Genomic DNA, 25,289 nt, shown 5'->3' with positions numbered 1-25,289 from the left:
TAAATAGATGCATTCTATATATGTCCCGGTGGCTTTCCAATACCCAGAAGTAGCCGCCTGTTTGGCCGAGCTCCATTCGGGTACTTCCTATCCCGAGGACTGAAAAAGTACCGCTCTTGATCCCCAAACGCTGCCTTACCTATATATTCACAAAATCAAGATTAAAAATAATCACTTTAATTCACATGCTACTAATACGAAACCGATAGACGAATTGGGTATGTGGGTTTCAGTAAATGGAAGGAAAGATGAAATGGTGTGTGGAAAAGTTGGGTACTTGGGAGCTCCCATGGATCGAACTTATAGAGATCAACGTCGGCGATGATGGCGATAGGGAGTGGTGAAGAAGAAGCTTTCTTTTTAAGGTAGTGAACGACGAGTTCTTCGTCTGTGGGGTGGAATCGAAAGCCTGGAGGAAGCTGAGGGTGATGATGCTGATCACCCGCTCCGCTCCTGATGATGAATCTGTGCTATTATCCACCATGATCATGGATCAGTGAATGAATATCTTTCAGTATTATTATTAGGGAAGTTCTCTGGTGGCTAAAATTGTGGTGGCTAAAGGTGACTTTTGTTGATTAACAAATATTTTGTTGACATATGGTGGTGTTGGGTAATGCAAAAAAAGTGTTAGGTCAAGGACAAAAGGATAAATGCATGCTCAAAAACTATTTTTTGTTCATGTGAGTCATTAATTCATTATTGAATCATGGCTCTTGTTTTAATTAATTTTGTTTATTTCTTTAAAATTGTATAATAATATGTAATTTGTGTTTATTTAAATACAAAAAATTATTTGAAATTATATTTAAATTAAGGTTTAATTATTTTGTTAGTTCCTATAAGTTTGCGAAATTTTTAATTAGGTCCCTGTACTTTTTTTTCTTTTAATTGAGTTTTTATACCAAAACTTTTTTTTAATTGGATTCCTACACTTTTTTTTCTTTTATTTGGGTCCCTGCATGAACTTTTTTTTTAGTTGGATCCCTATAAAATTAAGTTAATTACTGCTAAGAGAGATCTAATTTAAAAAAAAAAATTGGTGCAGGGACTTAATTAAAAGAAAAAAAAAAGTATAGGAACCTAATTGAAAATTTTACAAAATTATAAAAACTAACAGAGTAATTAAATCTTAAATTAAATATTATTTTAAAATTTTAAATTTATTTTAAATATAATCAGTTAGGTGTAGTTTGAACATATATAATTTAAATTTTAGCATTTATATTTAGAATTATATTTTATTAATTTAAATTAAATAGTGTATTATTTTAAATTATAAGTTAGTATATGTAAATTATATTAATTAGTTTATTATTAATTTTAGGGATAACTAATTAAAATTAAATTCTAAAAAAATTATTTCTATTAAACATGAAAATTCGACCATTAATTTTTTTATGAAATATTCAAAATGTAATCTAAATCATAGTAGTTTTTTTTTTTAATATTTTCTATATGATTAAACTATAAAACCAAAAAAAAGTTTATTTTTAAAAGTTCATTAAATTAATAAATTAAAAGTTTATATTTAATAATATATAATAGATTAAATATTATAATTTTATAACAAGCTAAGTTCGATGTCAAATGAGATAAAAATAAAAATAATAAAAAATAACTATAAATAAAATATTACATCTTAAAAAATAATTGAGATAATTAAATACATGGTTGTAAAATTCTCTAAAGTATAAGTTAAAAATGTTATAAAAAATTTTTAGGCAACTAAAAATTAAAAACTTATCACTTTATCGATTTTTTTTAAAATAAATAGATAATTTTTTGATACTTTTATTTTATGGCACCAATAGAAAAATAATTAATTTAAATTTTTGTTGACAAAATCTTAAATGAAGGTGAATATCAAATTTTTATTTACTTAGAAAATATTTTATTCTAATATAGTTATAATTTAAATAAATTGGTAGATAACTGATATTAATCATGCATTACATAAATAATAAATAAATTAAAATATTTTAAATATATTATTAAAATAGTTTAAATTTATTATATATTATTAAATATAAAATTTAAATCTATTAATTTAATGAACTTTTAAAAATAAACTTTTTTTGGTTTTTTAGTTTAATCATATAGAAAATATTAAAAAAAACCTACTATGGTTTGGGTTACATCTTGAATATTTCATAAAAAAAATTAACGGTAGCATTTTCATGCTCAATAGAAATAATTTTTTCAGAGTTTAATTTTAATTAGTTATCCTTAAAATTAATAATAAATTAATTAATATAATTTACATATACTAACTTATAATTTAAAATTATATACTATTTAATTTTAATTAATAAATATAATTCTAAATATAAATGCTAAAATTAAATTATATATATTCAAACTACATTTAACTGATTATATTTAAAATAAATTTAAAATTTTAAAATAATATTTAATTTAAGGTTTAATTACTCCGTTGGTTTTTATAGTTTTACAAAATTTTCAATTAGGTCTTTATACTTTTTTTTTTCTTGTAATTAGGTCTCTGTACTAATTTTTTTTAATTATATCTTTTTTGGCAGTAATTGACTTAATTTTATAGGGATCTAACTAAAAAAAATGGTGCAAGGACCCAAATAAAAGAAAAAAAGTGTAGAGATCCAATTAAAAAAAAATTGGTGTAAGAACTCAATTAAAAAAAAAATACAAAGACCTAATTAAAAATTTTGCAAAATTATAGGGACTAACAAAATGATTAAATCTTAATTTAAATATAATTTCAAATAGTTTTTTGTATTATTTTTAAATGAACGTACATTACATATCATTATACAATTTTAAAAAAATAAACAAAATTGATCAAAACAAGGGCCATGATTCAATAATGAATTAATGATCTACATGAACAAAAAACAGTTTTTGGACATACCCTTATTCTTTTGCCCTTGGTCTTAACACTTTTTTTGCATTACCTAACACCACTAGGTGTCAACAAAATATTTGTTGGTCAACAATAAGTCACCTTTAGCCACCACAATTTTAGCCACAAGAGACCTTCCCTTATTATTATTCTCTTGTCTATTTATATCTCATGCATATATAGTCTTTATACAGAAATTATTTTTAATATAGAAAGAGAGATGGTGTTTTGGTTGAATATTGATATTTGAAGTGTATTATAGTAGTATGGAAATCATTCAACACGCCCCCCACGTGTTGCAACACGCCCCCACGTGTTGGCTTCTCACCCAAAAAATCCACTCATCTGTAATTACACCAAATACTCTCATTTTCAACAAAAATACCAATATTTTTTCCATACCAAAAAAATTAGCCGTCTTTATACACCTTAGTATATACATACAACAGTACAACTTTTTTAATAGCTATTTTGTTTTTTTCCATTTTATTTTATTTCTTGGGTGAATTTTGGGAAAAAAAAGTAGCGCTCAGATAGTGACATGGAGGTAGATAACGGGGAGAATTATTAGGGAGGTTAAAAATTAATTCAAATTCAATTAAAAAAAAATTGACTCAAATTTTCAAAATTCATCCATATCGTCCAAATAAAAAATTATTCATTATATTTTGATAAATAGATTTTACTGAAATGTTTTATAAAACGTTGAAACAAATGAAAAACATTAGAAAAACAATATATATATATATATATATATATATATATATATATATATATATATATATATATATATATATATTGTTACCTAATTTTAAAGGAGATGAATATATCCTATTGAGTATGTGACACTTTATTTATTTAATTTGCTGATTTTGATATTAGGAGAGGAAATCTGAGTTTTTGTCACAAGAAATAATATTTGTACTAATTTTTTTTTGTATATTTTTATAGTATAAAAAATATTTCTTATCAATTATTTTAGTAAAAAAATAAAAAGATATATAAAAAAGAGTATACAAAATTATGCATATAATATTTTTTTAACTATATATCCAAATCAATTCTTAAAGAATTTTGTCAAATAAAGTATTATATGTCTTTTTGTCAAATTTTTAATAATTTATTTATCTAAATAAAAATAATAAATTTAACTAAAAAATAATATACTTTAATTTTATAAAATTCAGAATCTTCATGCAATAAAATTTTGTTGAAAATCAAAATTTTTTATGTAAAATTTTTTAAGAATCTATTTTGATATATATATATATTGGATTTGGATCTTTTAAAATTTGAATTTTATTTTAGAGAATAAAGTGTGATCTTCTACTCTTGAATTGTTTCTTTTTCATATTTATTCTTGGTTCCATTTATGAAATTAATGGTGAGAGATCACACCTTACTCTATAAGGTGAAATTCAAATTTTAGATGATCTAAATTTATATATATTTATAACACATGCGATAAAGGGATGAGCCAATGAGTAATAGTTCAAATGGCATAGTCTCCCCATACTCAATTAAGAGGTTGAGGATTCGAGTCTCCTATCTTTGGTAAAAAAAAATAAAAAATAAATAAAGGGATGAGATTTTGACACGTGGATGTGGGGACCACGGAATTGCAACGAGGAAAGGATGGCTGTTTTCCTGGGAAAAAGAAAGGGGTTGAGAAGTTTGGGAATGGAACGTTTTTTATGTCATGCTTTTCTTATGCAAACAAGCCACCTTCTCTCCCTCACACACATCCCACCTCCCCACCCCAACATCACAAACACAAATACAGTGTGAAATGCGATACTAAAACCATCTCTGGTGTTTCCAATCTCATTCATTACTCTCTTCTTAGACTAACACTGGTGTTTCCAATCTCATTCATTACTCTCTTCTTAGACTAACACTGGGGAGTTAAAGATACCTAATCATATGCAAAGAATTCCACCTCATATCTTTCACAATAAAGAATGCATATATTTGCACATTCCCATTAGCAGCTTTTATATCAACGCCTATATAAAACATATAGGAAGGTTTTCACATGTACCACCGTACTTTTTTGGTACACTGATATTTCATTTTTTTTACTATTAAAATATATAATAAAATAATTAGAAGGATAAAATTGAATAGAAATATATTGAGAGATTTTACTTTGTTGGAGAACACCATAAAAAAGACACAAATTATTCCCTTAACCCATAGAAAGAACGAGGAAATTAAAATCGTATACTTCTGTGTTGTGTTGTGTTGTTTTATTTGTTACACTTTTACTTTTTTTTGTTTTTAACTATTAACCAATTTTCATTGATCATTTTATCTCTTTTTGTTATTGTTTTTTTTTTCTCCTTTTAGTTTCTCCAAAAAAATAAACTTGTAATTGTGTGCGGTGCGTTTTAAGCAGACTTTTGCTATTATTTCTTATAATTACTGAAATAACACACACATTACTATTATTTCTTATATTTGTATATTTGTTTCTTCTCCTTAAAAATCAAAACACTTAGGTATTCTTTTGTTCTTTAAAAAAAAAATAGAAGTTGCTAGGTATATATATAGTGTTTACTATGTTTTATTGATAGTCAAATATATAAGTTTTCAATAAAATAACTTTAATAAGTATTTATCTAAACAATAGTATTTACCCATTAATAATAGAATTAAATGATATGATTGTATTAAAATTTAAAATTAATAATTTATAAAACTAATCGCAATAAAATATATTTAAAATAAAAGGATTAATTATCTTTTTTATAAGCATAATTTTTTTATGCTTCTATAAGTATAATTTTTATTTGATTATTTATTTATTATTATGTAGAGAAAAAGACTATTGTCACACCTCAATTAATAAAATTTTATTTAATCATCTTAAATTACCTTTTTTTTTCTATTTTATACCTAAATTAATATTACCCAAATTTATTATCACTAATACTATAAAATAAATTAATGTTTTTTAATCATATAATAATAGTCATGTGCATATATAATACATGGCATATAGTATATAGTATATGATAATTAAAAAAAATGTACAGATGAATTATAAGGTACAACATATATATTCTGAATTTTCACCTAATATTATTTTATTGTGTTTATGCAATTTAAACTAATAACGAGTAAATTAAAATGATCAGAAATGTTCTTGTCAATTTCACAAATTTTATATAAATTTACTTATTTTATTTGATAATTATATAATTTTTTAGAAAAGAATTTTATTCTAGTACTTGAATAAAATAAAAATTATTTTTAAATAAAAGAAAGAATTATGTTGACATTGATTTTTAATTAAATTTAAAAATTATTATTATTATTATTAAAAAATATTATTTGATTCGAATTTTTATGTGAAAAAAAAATTATTTAATTTTTTATTTGATTTTTTTAACCATTTTATGGCTCAATCAATTTCAAAAACTTCTATTGATGGTATCCATCCTAACATAGCCGCTGGATCACTATTTTTTTTTTTTCTATTTAGTCTTTATTCCAGGATTTTTTTGACATTGCAATACATACTAATGGACAAAAATTTAACTTATAACTTATCCGTACTTGGTACAGCGGTGTTCCACTAAAGTAGTTGGAGCATGTGAAAATTTTCCAAACATATAATCTCAGCTGCACAGCATTTCAATCAATCATGAATGTATTAAAATCATTCTGATAAAAAACAATTAATAACCTGAGCTCAGTAAAGTTAATAATTGTATTCAGATCAGATTCATTAGCATCTCTTAGTTATCCACTTATCATATTCATACTCCCATTGCTCTACTATTTTTTATTTTTTTAACATGCTCTTCTATTTTCTTATACCTATTAGTTTTTGTTTCTGATTTGGGCCTTTTGGCCCGCCATTGTAAAAAAAATGTAATTTTAAAAACTGAGAAAGGGATAATGGCGGAGGAAAGAGATTTGGAGAGCAAAATGGATGGGCCAAAGAGAAAAGCAAGACATGGGAATTATGAGTGAAATGCAAATGCTACTATAACGGAACCACTTTTTTCTTAAAAATAAAAAATAAAAATGAAAATGTGTACACCCACACGTTGGCTAGGAGCAAGAGCAGTTGCAGTTGGAAGTGGAAGAACAGGTGATTGCAGCTGCTTTTGTGTCACCAATTTCAGAAACCAACCCATCATCACCACCACCATCTCTGCAACTCCTCGGGGGACAAGAAGGCCTTTCTCCGTGTTTTATTCTTATTCCTCACCTTTTCTAGCTGCTGCTGCTTCTTCTTCTTCAATGCCTTACGACAAGGAGCTAGCTGCTGCGAAAAAAGCAGCGACTCTGGCCGCTCGTCTCTGCCAGGTACCCCACAATCCCTTCCCACTCAAGTTGCAATCTTTTCACATCTTAGTCTTCAGGGTTTCTGTAAAAATCTTTACTTTGCAAATGGGTGTGCGATTTACTGAAATTTTCGATTTGTTTATTGTGCAATAGCATTGCTATACTTTGTATTGGGGGTGGACAGTTTTCTATGTCAATTGATAAAGTGTGTGTTCAAGCCCATCGTTGGTCCAAACCCTATAACAGAACTTTGCTATGAATGAATGAATGATCTTGTTTCCAATGGATGCTGATTGCTGCTTGTGTGGTTTGTTTGTTACAGAAAGTACAAAAGGCTCTTTTGCAATCCGATGTCCACTCAAAATCTGACAAGAGTCCTGTCACGGTGGCTGATTATGGTTAGTTGTCTTACTTCTCAAGGCATGATCAAGATTGCTTATTTTTGCTGCAATCACTGATTTTGATAGCCTATAATTACTAGACTTCAAATGTACCTAGTATGACTCAATGCATAACTACAAGTATTTCAATAAATTTTATGTTAAGCAAAACAAGCTGATTCATGTGTTAGATAAGTGGACATTCCATTAGGCTGCAATTGTTTCCTAGAACTGGGACTGAGACGGGGGACTGGGATTGAGTATTGTGTTTGGTGATGAGATCCCGGGATACAAAATTTTAGAGACCGAGTATAGTGACACCGGGAACTGAAATTTTTAGGGATTGAAATTTTTATAACATTTCTTTCTAGATATTCTCATTTATCTTTTTAATTTTCAAATATACCCCTCAGTTTTAATATTTATCTTAAACTAAACATGATACTGAGACATAACTCAATCCAGTATATTTTACACCAAATACAATACAGAGACTTAATTCAGTCTGTCTCCCTTTCAAACGCAGTCTTATAGAATTGCAATTTGAATCCCTACTTGAAGCTTCAGTTTTGAATGCTATATGTTCTCGCATTCTGTCTAACGTGATTCAGCTTAAAGAAAGTTATTTATGACTTTTGCTGCTATTTTCCATTCTAATTTGTTCATTTAGATTTACCTGAAATGCAGATTTGATAGGTTTACCTCTGTGTTGTTTACATATGGCTTACAGGTTCACAAGCCTTGGTTAGCTTTGTACTTGAGAGAGAGCTTCCTTCTGAACCATTTTCATTGGTAGCTGAGGAGGTGAAATTGTAAACTTTACAGATTTCTCGGACATACAGAATCTAGTTTATTTTCTATTCTTGAATGTAAAATCCAGTTTATACTCTAGGATTCAGGGGATCTTCGCAAAGAAAGTGGCCAGGAAACACTGAAGCGTATTACGGAACTTGTCAATGATACTCTTGCCAGTGAAGAGTCTGATAGGTTTACTGCTTTAACAACAGAAGATGTACTTAGGGCCATTGACAATGGTAAATCTGAAGGTGGTTCTGTTGGGCGGCACTGGGTTTTGGATCCAATTGATGGCACTAAAGGGCAAGTTTTTTCCCCTTCGTTTTTCTTCCCTGCTTCCTAAATCTGATATAGTGTATATGCTGTCTCAGCATGTCTAAATTTCATTTGTTCCCCTTCATGAAAAATTAGGCTTTTCATTTAGCATGGACCCATTCGAAATATCTCATATCCTAAATATATAAATTTTATGAAGTGTTATTATCTTTGCTATTAACTTTGGTGTAAGTATCCAAGATGTTACTTTGACTAGAAATTAAGGAAAGGAGGTTCAGATTCATTTTATTTTATAAAAACAGTTTTATTTTTTACAGACATTTTCAATTTTAGTTTGCAGCAAGGCTTGTGAAATACACAATTTAGTTTCCTTAGAAGACTATTGATTGCTGAAAATTGAAATCACTGGACATGTTAAAAAAAGATTTAAGATATAAGCTCATGGTGTGGTTACAATTATAAAACATAATCCTAGACTTGTGTTATCCATTGCCACTGTCATTATTAAACCCTTGGTTCTATGGTTCCTTTTGTCATTAGTTTCATAATTTGCAACCAACATCTGTTTCACTTTGCAATGTGGCTTTGCTATTGTGATACTGGGTCATTGTGTAACTAAATGCCTGTGAAATGAAACTATAGGTTTGTAAGAGGAGATCAATATGCCATAGCATTAGGTTTACTTCATGAAGGGAAGGTTGTATTGGGCGCGTTGGCTTGTCCAAATCTTCCACTGACATCCATTGGCAATAATCAGCAGTCTTCTTCTAATGAAGTTGGTTGTCTTTTCTTTGCTAAAGTAGGTGATGGAGCATACATGCAGTCATTGAATGGTTTGACACATATTAAGGTTGGTGCTTATTGAATAGTATATTACTTGACACTTTTGATGGTGTCCTTGACGATTTTTATCTTACTATATGACAATTGTTATCACATCCAGGTGCATGTCACTGATACTGGGAATCCAGAAGAAGCATCATTTTTTGAATCTTTTGAAGCAGCACATTCATCACATGACTTGTCTAGCTCCATTGCAGAAGTATTGCTCTGTCTTTATTCAAAAACATTTATCCTTTTTTATGTATCTGTTTTCTCGAAAAGAAGATCTGTAGTAATTCGTTTAACATGATGTCACCATAAACAGAAACTCGGTGTCAAAGCTCCTCCAGTTAGAATTGACAGTCAAGCAAAATATGGAGCTCTTTCCAGAGGAGATGGGGCCATATATTTGCGTTTCCCTCACAAAGGATACCGTGAGAAAATATGGGATCATGCTGCTGGCAGCATTGTTGTAACTGGTGCGCGTTTTAATTTCTTTTTTATCTTTTTTTATTTTTCATTGTCTAGGTTTACACTCCAAAGATGAGTTAATATATTTATTGAACTTATTATTTTAATAGCATATATACCCACAAGTGTGGTTGAATATGCTGAAGATTTTGACTTCCATTCACATATTATAAGTGCAATATCTAGGTTCCTGCATGGTTTTCAAAATCTTCCAAATTGATTATGTCTTTGTCGTCTTCTTCTACTAAATGCATGTACACGTTTGTTTGATGAATTCGACTTCTATAGAAGCCGGAGGTATTGTCACAGATGCTGCAGGGAACCCTTTGGACTTCTCGAAAGGAAAGTTTCTTGATGTAGCCTCTGGTATTATTGTTACAAACCAGAAATTGATGCCATCACTTCTGAGAGCAGTTAAAGAAGCCCTCAATGAGAAAGGCTCATCCTTGTGATTTCCGCTTATGTTCTACAATAGAGCTTGCTATGGTTGCCAGCTCCTGCTTCCAGCTATATGGGATCTCCCCTCAATTGAGCTATATACTTCGCACTTGATCTGAAGAAACTAGATGCATGATTCAACTCTATTAATATTCTGGTTTTTGCTTCTGGTATTGTCTTGAAATATTCCTGGTGTTTAATCTTTTCTCCATCTATGTTCTCATTTTTCTCTCCAAATCTTTTACCATACCATTAATAAACTAGTACCTTCAATAACATAACCAGCAAATGTGAACCATGAAGCATGAAATTATCAACCGTTTCATTTCATATATGCCTTGAAAGATTATGATTGGGAAGAATTTTTGTGAATACCAGATGAGAAAGGGATGCGCCATGGGTTCTTTTATGTATGAATGAATTGTTGATTGTGGATAATTTGATATGCTATATTTGGTTATTTACGAGTAAAAACTCGTATACAGTTGTTTTTATATAAAATTGATAGTTACATACTGTTGATAATACTTTAATTAAATTTGTCAAATCATTTAATTATTTTAAATATTAATTTTATATAAAAATAGAAAATAGTTACGCGTGAATTTTTACTTTATCTACATGACAGCGTTGGGTATGCAATGCTTTGTGCTGGTTTTTAAAGATTTTGTTACTGTGTGAAGTAAGTGCGATACTTATACGTGCGTAAAGTGTTGCAATGATAGAGAAAGGGTGGTGATTGGAATTTCAATGAAGTGGGCCATGTCATGTTATATAGTATTTGATAAAATCAAAGAGCATATCCGTATAATATATTTGACATATGCTTTTGCCTCACCCGCAAATACCAATATTGTTAATTATTGTAATGTCATTGCTTCTAAGATAAAATTATCAACTTAAGATACTTCCAAAACACTCTTTTGTTCTGGCAAATAAAATGCGTCCTTCTGGTAGGTGCTACTCTTAAAGTCATTTTTAGTGCCACTGTTTGGTGGCTGCTACTCGCTAATGTGTAGCTCAACGAGAGCTATCAGTAGTTAAAGATAAAGAATCTTTTCAGGGATGAACCAGTCGTGTCTTTTGAAGCAAAGAATATGAAACAAGAGTCAAAATTAATTAATATATAAATATAAATTTTTTATTGTTGTGTTACATGCTAAAGATGTCATCATTTTGGGATTCATAAAATTGTGACACGTGTGTTGAATAACCATATCTTACAGACTTACCGTAAAGGAAGGAAAAGAGGGGCAAATGGGGAAATTCAGGTGGAGAGGGTTGGGAGGGGAAGAGAGGTGGTTAGTGATTTGATTCTTGTCTTCCTGGCGAGGGCTACTACTAAAAACACTAAAACAAATACTGTTACTTTGTGTTGGAGTATCCGTAACCAACAAACCCAACCATACACTTATTAACACTCAACGCTCTATTGTTGAGATCTGAAATCTCAAAAACAAAATGAGGGAACCGTCGTCGGTGGGATTCGAAGCAAACGGCGTCGTTTCCCCTACTCCTATTCCCCCCCAGCCTCTCCTTGAGAGGCTCAAGGACTATGGCCAGGAAGACGCTTTTGCCCTCTGGGATGAGCTCACCCCTGACGAGCGCCACTTTCTTGTCAAGGATATCGAGGTAAATTTTATTCTTCTTTCTTTCTATTTTTGGACCTGACCTTAGATTTTTTGCCCCTTTCACATTCGATTTGCTGCTGTATCGGTTTCAGTTCACCGAATCGAAGCTCTGCATATTCTGGTTTTCGTTTTCTTTTTCTGGATCAGTTGAGTAATTCGAATTGTTTTGGATTTTTTTTCTATTGATTTAATCTGTTGTTGCGTGTTGCAGAGTTTAGATCTTTCGAGGATTGACCGGATTATACGATGCTCGCTTCGATCTCAAGGTATTTGGTTTAATAATTGATTTTATTGTTTTTTGAATCGTATGGATGTTTGCAACCACGTGAGTTTCACGTGCATGCATGCTTGGATTAATGATGGATGATTCAGGGCTGCCGACGGCTGCCATTGAACCGGTGCCAGAGAGCAGCGTGTCGACGGTGGAGGATAGAACGCAGGAGGAGAGGGAGAGATGGTGGAAGATGGGCTTGAAGGCCATTTCCGATGGCAAAGTAGCTGTATTGCTTTTATCCGGTGGCCAGGTATCAATGAATGTATATTGCAAATTTGGAATACTAATTGTTTACGTCATTGCATACTTTGGTGCAATTTATTTTTGAATGGTAAAAAGGTCATTATTAAGCTATATTCAGGTATTTCAGTAACCAACCTCCCCCCCTTTCTTCTCTCCTCCTCCTCCTCTATAGCAGCAGTTATCTTAATTATGATGGAGAATACTAAATTCATTTCTTCGATGATGATTTTAGGATCCAAAGTATATCTAATTATCCGGATATTACATCCCACCGACCAAGTACTAATTGGTATTTAAATTCTAAACAAATATGCAAATATGCAATGATGAGTTTGGTTTACCTTTTTAGTGTAACTTTACTACATTAACAGGGGTATTATTTTGTAAAACATTTTTTTTGTACCTTCTTTTGTGTGGTATAAAGAGACAGATTATTTATCTTTTTTTCATTTCTTATCGATGACTTTTAACACAAAAAATGAAAAGTGTATAAGAGAAATATACACAGAGATGGAATATATAACATTCTTTTATATTGTGTGACGAAAAAAGATCAGGAGGAATTTGATTTCTTTAGTTTTCTATCAGCATTATTTTGTTATAATGTCCACATCCTTTGTGGTTGTTCTCCATTAGAGACAAGCTAACCATCGTGGGTCTTTCATATTGATTCTTCTTAAAAGCAACATCATTGGCTGAAAAGATGTTTAAAAATGTAAAAGAACCTGCTTTCCCATCCCCGGTTAAATTTTTTAAAGAAAAAACTATAATAGTAAACGTTTTGATGTTTTACGATATGCCGATATGATGCAGCTTTTTTTCTGTATTTCACTTATAATAATAACGTAATCGATGAAAAAGTGGTGGCTCTAACGGAGTTAGTGTAATCATTAAGTACGATAAAGTTGCTTTATCTTGCCTTCGTTTCCCAATTCCCACTCTCTCTCATGTGGTCGGATTCCGCAAAAAAGCATAAAGATGCACATTACCGCAATATTTGCTCCAGTAATTAAATTTTAATCCACGCTTATCTAAATTCTCTCCCCCCCCCCCCTCCTCCCCGTCTTTCCTCTTTCTCTTTTTCATTACTCAAGTTATTTTGGTAATTTACTTTTCCTGATATAATATCTGAATCTGAATACTATTTCAGTGGTATTTTTATTTCACTAAAGTGAGCATTTATAAGCTCTATTTTTAAGTATGAAACACAACGTCCGACAGTAAATTTTGAGAAATAATTGATAAAGAATGGGATGTATCATGCAATATTTTAGTGTTATTTATTTTTTGGATGCTCAATTTCCAAACCTAACTCCCGCACACGTTTTTTTTATGTAGTATTAAATCTCATTCTTCACTGCTAAATTTTCCATACTGTGTGTTTGGCTGACTTGAGAATGTACCAAAACAAAAAATGCAGGGGACCCGGCTTGGAAGTGCAGATCCTAAGGGATGTTTTAGTGAGTACTTCTCATTGTCTGAATTGATATTGAAATCAAATTTTTGAAGTTCAAGTTGCTTCAGTCGGCACTTAAAGTTTGAATAGTTTATTCTTCCCGTCTAAAATTTTAATTTTATGAAGTACAATAAAGTTATCACCTCCTATTGTATTCATCAATTTATCGGCGCTTAATGTGTGGAAAAAAAATGTTCCCTGAAATATTTATCTTTTACCTTTTTGTAGGTTAGTTAATGCTTAAAATTTCCACATGATTAGTTTATGTTTATCCCCTTCGTTTCCTGGGAAGATCTTTTTAACTAGAAGTTCAGAAGTCATGGGGGACCCGGATCTTCCAGACTATTAAACTTTGGGCAGAGAACACTAACTCACTTTAAAATCAATATAGATTCCTTAGTTTACGTTAGTTGAATGTTGCACATGGGTGGGTTATAATTATACACAACATAATATTTGCATGTTAAAGTAAAAGCAGCTGAATATTTCTGATTCTAGGACCAACATTTTTCCTAACAATTAATACTAACTGCTTTTTCTCTAATCTGTTTTGAGTTCTTCTGACCATTTTGTCTTGCCAAAGTTTCTGTTATGGGATAACTCCAATTTATATTTCTCTGAAATTTGGATAAGGCTCTGTTTATCTTTTCATTTACGAATTTATTATTTTCATTTTATTTTATTGAGATTGTGCTTAGAGAGTAAAATCATGAAACTCATCTGTTTTTCAATCTATAATCATATTTCATTTTAGATATTGGACTTCCTTCTGGAAAATCACTTTTTCAACTTCAAGCTGAGAAGATTTTGTGTGTACAGAGATTAGCTGCGCAAGCTAATGAGAGTAAGTCTCACTTATCTTGGTTTAGTTTATTCGTGTTTTACTTTATTTCTCATCTTCGTCGGTCCATGTATTGCAGGTTCTGCTTCTTCTGTACAAATACACTGGTACATCATGACCAGTCCATTCACTGATGAGGCGACACGCAAATTCTTTGAGAGTCATAAATATTTTGGTCTTGAAGCAGAACAGGTAAGGTGTCTTAGTTCTTTAAATCTCAGGATTGTACTATCTCTACCCATTTTTACTGTTGCTTGCTTACTTTGGACATGCCTCTTTGATATAGGTTACCTTTTTCCAGCAGGGGACCATCCCCTGTGTTTCCAAGGATGGTAGATTTATTATGGAGACTCCATACAGGGTATGACTCCACTCCCTATTTTACTGAGATTCATGCTAGGTGTCCTTTTTCTCTCGTTCTTTGCTTTCAAATTTGATGAAATAACTTTGTCTCCTGTTCATGTTATTTTGACTGCCAATCAGATTTCTTTTTTCTCGGTTAGAAAATAACGGTCCAAGAGCTTATATTATAACATATGGTTGCTTATAAATGATATAAGTCTTTGATCATGTCATAATTTGCAAAACTGACTGAATTTTCAAGGAATAATACTGCTAACCATTCTAGAACATGAGCATTTGATAATATTGGTTGAACTAAACTCGTGTCATGCAAACAACTGGGGAAGGAGTTCATTTGTTTCCATTTTTAACTTGTGAACGAAGATACTTTATATGAAACAATGAAGTAATACCAAATAGTAGGAGTTACTTTTTATTTTTGTTTATTTATTTCTAAAAAAACTATAGTTCCTTTGAATTCTAGCTCGAGGTATAATATTTATACTTTGAAACCAGGTGGCAAAGTCTCCTGATGGGAATGGTGGAGTGTATTCAGGTACTTTACGTGTGCTCTCTAATTCTATTTTTTATTTTTATGGAATATGTTCTCTTTTATATATTCCAATCTATAAGACTGACATGGAGAGTAATATATAAATATATTAAGTATTTTACATATGGTCAAACAAGATTGAATATTATCTTAATATCTTCCCTGTTTTTGGGTTCAGCTCTTAAATATTCCAAATTATTGGAGGATATGGCTTCAAAAGGAATCAAGTATATCGATTGCTATGGAGTTGACAATGCACTGGTGATTGTTCTTTGCTTCCTATTTTATCTTTTAAACTAACTAGATTTCTGTGTCACTGCTCATTTTTTATCTATGGATGTACTGATATGATCTTGTGAAACAGGTTCGAGTTGCCGATCCAACTTTTATAGGTTACTTCATCGATAAAGGTGTGGCTGCTGCTGCAAAAGTTGTCCGCAAGGTAGCATACCGATTAATTATTTCCTCACTAGCACCTAATTATTTATGATAAGTATGTTTTAATCAATGATTCAGTTAATTTTGTACTTTATATTTTATTTTGTCTTTATAAAATCTTGTCACAATGTAATAGGCATATCCACAAGAAAAGGTTGGTGTGTTTGTACGACGAGGTAAAGGTGGACCTCTTACTGTGGTTGAATACAGCGAGTTGGACCCATCACTAGCTTCTGCAGTCAACCAAGCAACTGGCCGTCTTCGTTTTTGTTGGAGTAATGTTGGTCTCTTGTCCTTCTATGCTCTGTTTATAATATCTTGCTTTCTGTTTCCTGCACTTGCTTTGTTATATCATTGAGGATCACTGCCATTGAATTCTAGCTATGATATTCTAGAAATTCTAGAATGGAAAAAAGCAGGGGTTGAAAGTGGTTGAACAAATCAACAACCACTTCCTGAATTAACACCCTACACTTCCTAATTGAGTAAAAGTCACTATATCAACTTTTGATATTTGATAGTGAGTGACATACTGTGATCCAGGAGAGTTTATGCTTTCATACAATCTTAAACTATATGATAGTCGTAAGGCATACTTTAGGAGACAGTGGTTATCTTACAAAAATGGAAATTATCATCTGGTTTTGTGCAAATTATCATCTACTTCTCGTGTGCAGTGATTTGATTCCCATCCTCGTGTATATCACAAAAATTTCTTTGTAAACCAAAACAGTAAATTGATAAAATAATTAAATATCACATGATAATGACTCAGTAGTTTCTATTAATCCATGTAGCCTACCCACTAATAGTAAGACTGTTGTTGCATCATATGCAAGTGGGATTGCAATTGATTGTTATTTTGTTGTTTGCGTATCAATTATCTTCCAGGTTTCTTATTAATCTTGTGATTTCAGGTCTGCTTACACATGTTTACCTTGGATTTTCTAAACCAAGTGGCAAATGGCCTTGAAAAAGACAGCGTGTATGTTTGTTGCTTTCTTTCCTTCACATGCCCTGTGCTCCCATTTTTTTTCTCATCCTCAGAACGGTATCGATATCAGAATTTACCATCTTCTATGTTCTTTGTAGATGTTGACCATGCATTGGTTTTATGTGCAGTTACCATCTTGCAGAGAAGAAAATCCCTTCTATACATGGATATACAACGGGATTAAAACTTGAACAGTTTATATTTGATGCATTTCCTTATGCTCCTACAACTGCACTTTTTGAGGTGATAATAATTCTCTAATTTTCACATGGGACATGGCAATTTCTTTCCTGGTGATTAAGGATGCTATTCTTATTATTTATTCCATGTTATGACTCCATGTGCAGGTACTACGGGAGGAAGAATTTGCACCAGTGAAAAATGCAAATGGATCCAATTATGACACTCCAGACAGTGCAAAACTCCTTGTTCTACGACTCCATACTCGTTGGGTTGTTGCTGCAGGTGGCTTCTTGACACACTCGGTGCCATTGTATTCAACTGGTAAGTTTTTCCTCTTTTATTGCCGCGGATAGTAGAAATATATTCTTTTCTAATTCTTCCTTTCATTGCATTGCCTCTCTCATTCAGGTGTTGAAGTGTCACCGCTGTGTTCATATGCTGGTGAAAACCTGGAACCTATATGTCGAGGAAGAACATTTCACGCACCTTGCGAGATTACATTCTAGTTCCACGTCGTTTCAGCGGCTTTGTTGTGACCTACACAACAATGACCATGTTTTCATTCCATATATCTTGCAACATTAAATTTGTGTATGCAGCTCCATATTCACTTGTATCAATATATATGTATCTTCTTCAATCTGATTTTCCTTGGATTTTGATTTTGGATAATTTTTGGCCACTGATTTGTTTTAGATTTGCAGAGGAATGTACATGCTTCATAAATTTTACTTGAGCATTTATTTGTCCATGCAAACTCTGTTTTCGTTATTCCTCGTATTTCTCAAATTACCGAATGCACTGGTTCATACTCATTTTCAATTTTGAAACCAGTCGCCCGTCAATATATGGCTTTTCCCCTAAATCAAGGAAATCAAGTATCGCAATTCGCAATGGCTTCGCATGCAAAAATGGGTGAAAAAATTACCGCATATATTTGCAGGTTAGGATTGCAAAAGCGAGGAAGAATATTTTTTTCCATTTTCGCATATATTGATTATGAAATTGTAACTAAATGCATAATTTTGTAATTCTATGATTTAACACTTTAAATTAATGAAGGATAAAACTGTTTTATTTCCTCTATTTATTTCTATTTTCAACATTACCGCTGATATTTTATGTGTTTGAATTTTAGCCTTAGAAACATTAAATATAACTAAAATAAATGTTAAATATAAAACTAAAGAATGTCGTTAGGAGTAAAATTAAATAAAAAATCAAAGAGGACCAAACCAATCTTATCCAAAATTTTACCAGTGTAGAGCAATTAAGTTCCAAAGTAAAGGATCTTCCATTAGTTGTATATGCACACAAGCTTGAGAACCAACAAATTACAGATTATTCAGCCTCGAGTTAGAGAGAACTCGTTAGACAAAACAAATCAAGTTAAAAAAGTAAATCTCATTCTCACCACGCCAACAAAAAGAAACGCTACTCTGGTACAGTCAAACCACTGTACATGCAAAAAAAAAAGCCCAATGCAGAGAAACCACATCAAACACACTATCCCTACCTCCATGCAGCACAGGGCAAGACGAAAATATTTTATATAAGATCAGCCACGTTCATTGGCATTTCATCAATCTGAGTACTATAATATTGCTCAATATCTCTCAAAATCTTGATATCGTCACTCTTGACAAAGTTTATTGCAACACCCTGCATATGAAAAAAAAAAGGGTCAATTAAAGTGAACTTATAGGAACTGTAAATAGGAAATCCAACAGATGGCAGGATAAAATTTCATGCATCAACAGTATAAACAACTCAAAACCCTTCCTGACGTAAAGACAAAGTTCAAGAAGGAAAACCATACTCGCTCATTATAAAACTCGGCTTATGTATTAGAAATACCTTGCGTCCAAAACGCCCAGAGCGGCCTATTCGATGAATGTAGAGCTCACGATTATTTGGGAGGTCATAGTTGATGACTAGAGAAACCTGATAACCAAAGGAATGTACAAATCATTAACAGGAGTAACCTTCCCATGCACAGCTTAAATGCTAGAAGTAGGCTGAAAGTGAGCCGAGCTTCGCTAAACCATGCTTAAGCTCGGCTCACAAAAATTAAGCTTGTTTCACGCCTTGACTCATTAACAATCGAGCCTATTTCGTAAGCTCAAACTCGGCTCAACAAAAGCTCACGAACTGGCTCAAATAATAGGAACATAATCTATAATCCTATATCAATAAATTATAACTTATATATATTAAAAAAAATAAATTTAATATATTGTCTATCAATTAATTATAAATTTTTTATTTATGTCCTACATCAAAATTATATATAAAAAATAACTATAAAATTTTAAACAATTAAGAACATTAATATATATATAAAATTATATATTACTATTTTATATGTTATATATATATTAAATTATTAATACGCATATCCTATATGCATTTAATCTATACTTTTAATATTATATATATAATCGAGCCAACTCACGAGCTAATGACCTGAGCTTATCCAAGCTCAAACTCAGCTCATTTAATTTATGAGCTCAAATTCAAGCTCAAGCTCGGCACACAGCTCACGAGTTCAGCTTATCGAGCTATTAATAAGTCGAGCTCGAGCTGGCTTGACTCACTCCCAGCTCTAGCCTAAAAGAGCAGCAGTGCTCATGCTATATTTTAAAGGACATCATATTTCATATAATATACAAAAGTGTCAAACGAGCAACCTAAAGTAGAGTCAAAGTTAGAATTAGAATACCAAGTTTTCTTTAAATCTCAAAAAACTTGAAATGACAGGACCAAATAAGGCAATACACCTCTGGACAATTGGATCATTAGTCTAAATTCCCAAGAGCTACACAAATACTAATCCACTTTTCAACAACTGAGCAATTGTTTGCAGAATTTTCAACCAGGAAATAGAAAACAGTCTAAAATCTGATGAAAAAGGCATCTCATAAATCATAGATCTTCTAATGAATTCAACTAGACTTAAAAATGCACACATTAATGAAAGCCACTAAAAAGAGGAAATACACATAAAAACTTGCCTGCTGTACATCAAGGCCACGTGCCCAGACATCCGTTGTTATTAGCACACGAGTAGTTCCAGCACGAAATTCTGCCATAATTGCATCTCTTTCTTTCTGCGGCATGTCTCCATGCATTGCCGATACAGTGAAATTATTGTTACGCATTTTTTCAGTTAACCAATCCACCTGTTCCAAAACACATAAATGATGAAAAACAATTCTGAAAAATCATAGAACAGCCTGAAAGTTTTATTAATGGAATGCTTATACTATTCCTTGGAAGTTTGGTTTACCTTTCGCTTAGTGTTACAAAATATAACAGCCTGCGTGATAGTAAGGGTATCATAAAGATCACATAGAGTATCAAACTTCCATTCTTCCCGTTCAACTGCAACAAAGAATTGCTTGATGCCCTGCCATGAGAAGGGAGGGGGAATGCATCAATATCCACTGACTCAAAAGGAACTTAAGTAACATAATAACCATTGATTACCTCCAGTGTCAATTCATCACGTTTTACAAGGATCCTTACAGGATCTGTCATGAATTTACTTGTCATCTCCAGTATTTCATGAGGGAGAGTGGCAGAAATCAAGACAACCTACACATAAGAACTAAATGATTCAATGATTGCAAAATACTTCATGATACACACATGCTTTGGAAACTTATAACTGACGTGCAATTGAAAAAGATGTTAGGCAACCCTGTCATATTTTCCCGTCATTGAAAGACTTTATAAGGAGCATGGAGATACCAACTCAACAAAGTCAATTCCCAAACAGATGCATACACAAACAAGCACAAAACAAAGGGTCATATTACTGTTGAAGCTTCAAGCTGTTTGCATAGATAAATCATTAAAACTATTCTGACTAAGAACTCTGGCTTGCTTGCTTCATTGTCCTTATTTACACACATGAAGCCATATAGCCTATATTGAAAACAATAAAAATAACAAAGCATTTCACCACTAAGTGAGTTTTGTCGAATGGGTCAAATCTGAAATATACCATTGCGTCATTAACTAAACATATATTTTCTCCATTCCATATTAATAAATCATTTTAATATTATGGGCACAATCATCATTGTATTTAGATTCAACCAAAAAACAGTCATACTGACTTATCAACATGAAAAGGATAGTGACATAAGAGTACATAAGATTTTCAAACTGTAAATTCCATCCCAAACAAGTACCTGAAGCTCTGGTGGCAGATACCTATACACATCATAAATTTGATCCTTAAACCCTCTGCTTAACATCTCGTCCGATTCATCCTATCATCATCAAATTCAAAACAACAAAAGAACACAAATATCAGTCAGTTAGACCCGCACAACAACAAATACGAAACTCAGAAAAAGATCAGAAAAAACACAAACTCACCAGAACCAGCATCTTGATATCTCTGGTGCGCAAAGTCCTCCTTTTGATCATGTCACAGACCCGCCCAGGAGTTCCAGACACCACATGAACACCATGCTCCAGCTTCCTTATATCTTCCCCAACGCTCTTCCCTCCAATGCACGAGTGCGCCTGAATGTTTATGAAATCCCCAATCGCCAATATCACCTTCTCCGTCTGCGCCGCCAGCTCCCTCGTCGGCGACAATATCAACGCCTGAACCCTATCAAAAACAGTTCCAAAGACTCAATTATCTATCACATGAAAATAATAGTAATAACTGGAGAATTAGGGTTAGGGTTCGGACTCGCGAATGGAAGTCTCGACGCGCTGGCAGACGGTGAGGGCGATCATGGAGGTCTTGCCGGTGCCCGACTGGGCCTGGGCGATGACGTCACGACCCTGGATGATTGGCATGACAGCGCGTTGCTGAATGGCCGAGGGCTTCTCGAAGCCGTACTGGTAGATCCCGCGGAGGAGCTCCTCCTTGATCCCCATTTCCTCGAAACTCACGATAGCCTTTACGCCCTCCGTCGTCTCGAAGTCGATGTTCTCCGGCGCGCTCGTCACGCGTCGACGATTTGCCGCGATAGCCGCCGGCGATGAAGGCCCCACCGCTTCTGCCATCGCGCAAGAAGCGAGTTTGAAACAGGGCAACACACACTCAGAAAGCGAAAGCTGAACAAAGCTGATAAAATATAAAAGAGAAAAGGATAAATAAAGTTTTGTCCCACAAATATTTAAATTTTTAACAATTTAAAAATATATTTAAGTTTTTAATCTATTCTATTATATAAAAATCGGATGTCTGCACTTAATGATGGAGCTGACGTGGCATGCTCCGGAGAGTGTTTCCCGATTTAATTATTTTAACTCATTTAATACTATTTATTACCATGACTTAATTATATCACTAATTAATTTGATTAGATATTTAAATATTAATATAATTTATTATAATATATATTATTTAATTAATTTTACTACATTAATTGTAATTTGTTATATTAGTTAATTAATTTATTCATTTATAAAGTCTGAAATAAAATAAATAATTTATTGTTTATTCTAATTGAATTCATTAAATTTAATTATACATTATATACGAATTAATAATAATTTATAAATCACTCTAATTTATAATATTTAATAAAATAATTTATAAATCACTTTATATTATATATGTATTAATAAAATATTATATATATCTTAATGTGTTAATTAAATATTATATACGCACAGAAAAAATAAATACAAAGATGATTTATATAATATTAATAATCATTTTTAGTAGAATAGTGTGTCTCTTATATAGTATTGATAATTGTTGCTTAATTTAAAGTAATTGTATGTTGGTATCTTAAATTTATTTTTCAATAATGACCTAAATAGATAAATCTAATTGAATTGAATGATTATATAAAATATTTTATATTATTAATATACTAAAATTAAATTCATTTTTCAATACAGAATTTTATAGGTAAATTTTATACAAGATTAAGTTATTTTTTATTTTTTTATTTATTTTATCTGTGTTACTTTATTTAATTTTAAGTAGCGCCATATTTACAATTACTGCTAGTATGATATTTTATAAAATATGAAAATCAATTTTTTTTATAATTTAAATATCAATGTTTGAGTTAATTTTAATTTAACTTTTTAAAATTAACGTTATCTTTCATTTAGATCTTAATTAATTTAAAATACAAAAATACTAATCTATTTACTGTCTCTTTAAATAATAATAACTTTAATTTATTTACTGTCTTTTTTTCCTTTTATATTTTGTTTAGCAAAGATAATATATGGATTAGGATGAAGTTAAAAAACACTCTATGTGATGCGTGTTTGGCACTGATAAATTCATATAAAATAGAAGAGAAGAAAACAGAAAGTTAAAGAACACTGAGTTGAATGGTGTAAACAGATTTATTGAAGCCAAGTGTCTGTGCGTGTGTTCTCATGTCTCATCTCATTTTTCAAAATTTAAATACATTTTGAATGTACGAATTTTAATTATATTTGTTTTTTTCCTCTTCAATAAATACTATAATCTCTTCCTATTTTTGCTATAGGCTTGTCTTTTATTTTAAAAAATACAAAAAAAATGTAAAAATAAAAATCAAAGAAATTAAAACTGTTATTATATTTTAAAAAATTAAATGCTCTTTTAATTAAATATCTATGTAATTCTTATCTAGATATAAATTATATTTTAATATATTGAGTGGTAAATATAAAAAAATATATAATAGATAAGTTAAAATAACGAATAATGAGATATCTATTTATTCTATTATATAAAAATCGAATTTTTTCACTTAATGATAAAGTTTACGTGACATGTTTCTTAGAATGTTTCCTTATTTATTTCTTTTAACTCATTAAATACAATTCATTACGGTGGATTAATTATATCAACTAATTGAGATATTTAAGTATCACACAATTTAATATTATGTATATCAATTAATTGAATATAATTGTTAGAGTATAATTAAAATCAATTAGATCAATTAGCATTATTTAACATATCTAAATATTTATTATAAGATATTACGTCTTTATTATTTCGATTCTCTTAGCACCTATAAATACCCTTCTATATTGTATCATTCTATACAACTTGAATACACACAAACATTTTCTCTACTGCTCTCTTACCCTTTCTAATAATAATAAATACAGTTTAATTTAGTTAGAAGTTCATTATTTTATAGTCTTCTATAAAATAATCTTGTTATCACTTTGGATATTTTAACTCTTTTTTTTTTCTCTTTACATATAATTTTGTTGTGTATTAACTTTGTTTATTTAATGATTAAATATACTCATATTAATTTTATCATATAATAGTTTATTTTTCTCCTATATATTTTGATTTGTATAGTTACTATTGATCTTACTGTTTTTGATCTTGCTGTTTTCATTTTCTTGAATTGTTTTTTATTTTTTATGACTTGATAATTTAAAAAAAAAAGCAAAGAACAGAAAAAAAAAAGATGGCTAAAGACAAATGTTAGAAGCCTAAAGCAGCAACATCATTCATTCCTCAACATTATTATTATTATTATTATTAGTATGAACTTTATTATTTCTTTTCTAACATTTTTTAATACAAGCTTCTTTCTTTTTCTTAATTATTATTAATATTTTATTCTTTTCTTCTCTATTATAAATCTCCTTATAATAATTTTTTGATAGGATATTTTTTTGGTCTAATATATTTTTTCTCTATTTTTTATCAAAAATAATTTATATTAGAAAAAAAGGATAAAAGTAAATTTTAAGATTTAAATTTAAATAAGATGTGCAAAGGATAACTATTGAATTTATTTGGTCGATTTAAACACTTTGTATTATCGTCATTGAAAATTTCAAATACTATTATAATTAATTTTTAATCCAATTTTTGGTAATTAAAATTTAAATGATTGAAATTATTAAATGATGAATATTTTGTATCTCACCAATTTATTTTTTATTGAAATTAAAAAAATGATGAGTTGTTAATCAATTCTAAATTTAAATTTAAATTTGAGTAAGAAAATAAGAAAAA

The 25,289-nt window shown here is 30.6% G+C and overlaps 3 protein-coding genes across 3 annotated transcripts; 2 read left to right on the top strand and 1 right to left on the bottom strand.

Annotated features, from left to right (window-relative positions):
* The first annotated feature begins 6,738 nt into the window (after positions 1–6,738).
* On the top strand, positions 6,739–10,895 carry LOC112734627 (3'(2'),5'-bisphosphate nucleotidase 1). Its single transcript, XM_025784029.3, has 8 exons — positions 6,739–7,201; positions 7,503–7,578; positions 8,291–8,364; positions 8,453–8,658; positions 9,274–9,481; positions 9,575–9,673; positions 9,779–9,932; positions 10,213–10,895. Exons 1-8 carry the CDS (start codon positions 6,917–6,919, stop codon positions 10,374–10,376), a joined length of 1,266 nt encoding a protein of 421 aa, XP_025639814.1. The 5' UTR covers positions 6,739–6,916; the 3' UTR covers positions 10,377–10,895.
* A 623-nt stretch (positions 10,896–11,518) lies between these two features.
* On the top strand, positions 11,519–18,056 carry LOC112734626 (UDP-N-acetylglucosamine diphosphorylase 1). Its single transcript, XM_025784028.3, has 15 exons — positions 11,519–11,994; positions 12,205–12,259; positions 12,366–12,517; positions 13,931–13,970; positions 14,721–14,810; positions 14,887–14,999; positions 15,094–15,168; positions 15,666–15,705; positions 15,881–15,963; positions 16,067–16,144; positions 16,277–16,420; positions 17,058–17,125; positions 17,263–17,377; positions 17,482–17,638; positions 17,726–18,056. Exons 1-15 carry the CDS (start codon positions 11,824–11,826, stop codon positions 17,821–17,823), a joined length of 1,479 nt encoding a protein of 492 aa, XP_025639813.1. The 5' UTR covers positions 11,519–11,823; the 3' UTR covers positions 17,824–18,056.
* A 531-nt stretch (positions 18,057–18,587) lies between these two features.
* Positions 18,588–22,450, bottom strand: LOC112734625 (eukaryotic initiation factor 4A-3). Its single transcript, XM_025784027.3, has 8 exons — positions 22,032–22,450; positions 21,707–21,947; positions 21,517–21,597; positions 20,807–20,914; positions 20,607–20,726; positions 20,332–20,499; positions 19,175–19,261; positions 18,588–18,979 (listed from the first exon to the last, which is right to left on the bottom strand). Exons 1-8 carry the CDS (start codon positions 22,349–22,351, stop codon positions 18,866–18,868), a joined length of 1,239 nt encoding a protein of 412 aa, XP_025639812.1. The 5' UTR covers positions 22,352–22,450; the 3' UTR covers positions 18,588–18,865.
* Between the last annotated feature and the right edge of the window lie 2,839 nt (positions 22,451–25,289).

Source organism: Arachis hypogaea, chromosome 3, assembly GCF_003086295.3.
Source record: "Arachis hypogaea cultivar Tifrunner chromosome 3, arahy.Tifrunner.gnm2.J5K5, whole genome shotgun sequence".
NCBI lineage: Eukaryota > Viridiplantae > Streptophyta > Magnoliopsida > Fabales > Fabaceae > Arachis > Arachis hypogaea.
Note: the sequence above shows the minus strand (reverse complement) of the source record. Positions and strands in the feature narration are given on the sequence as shown.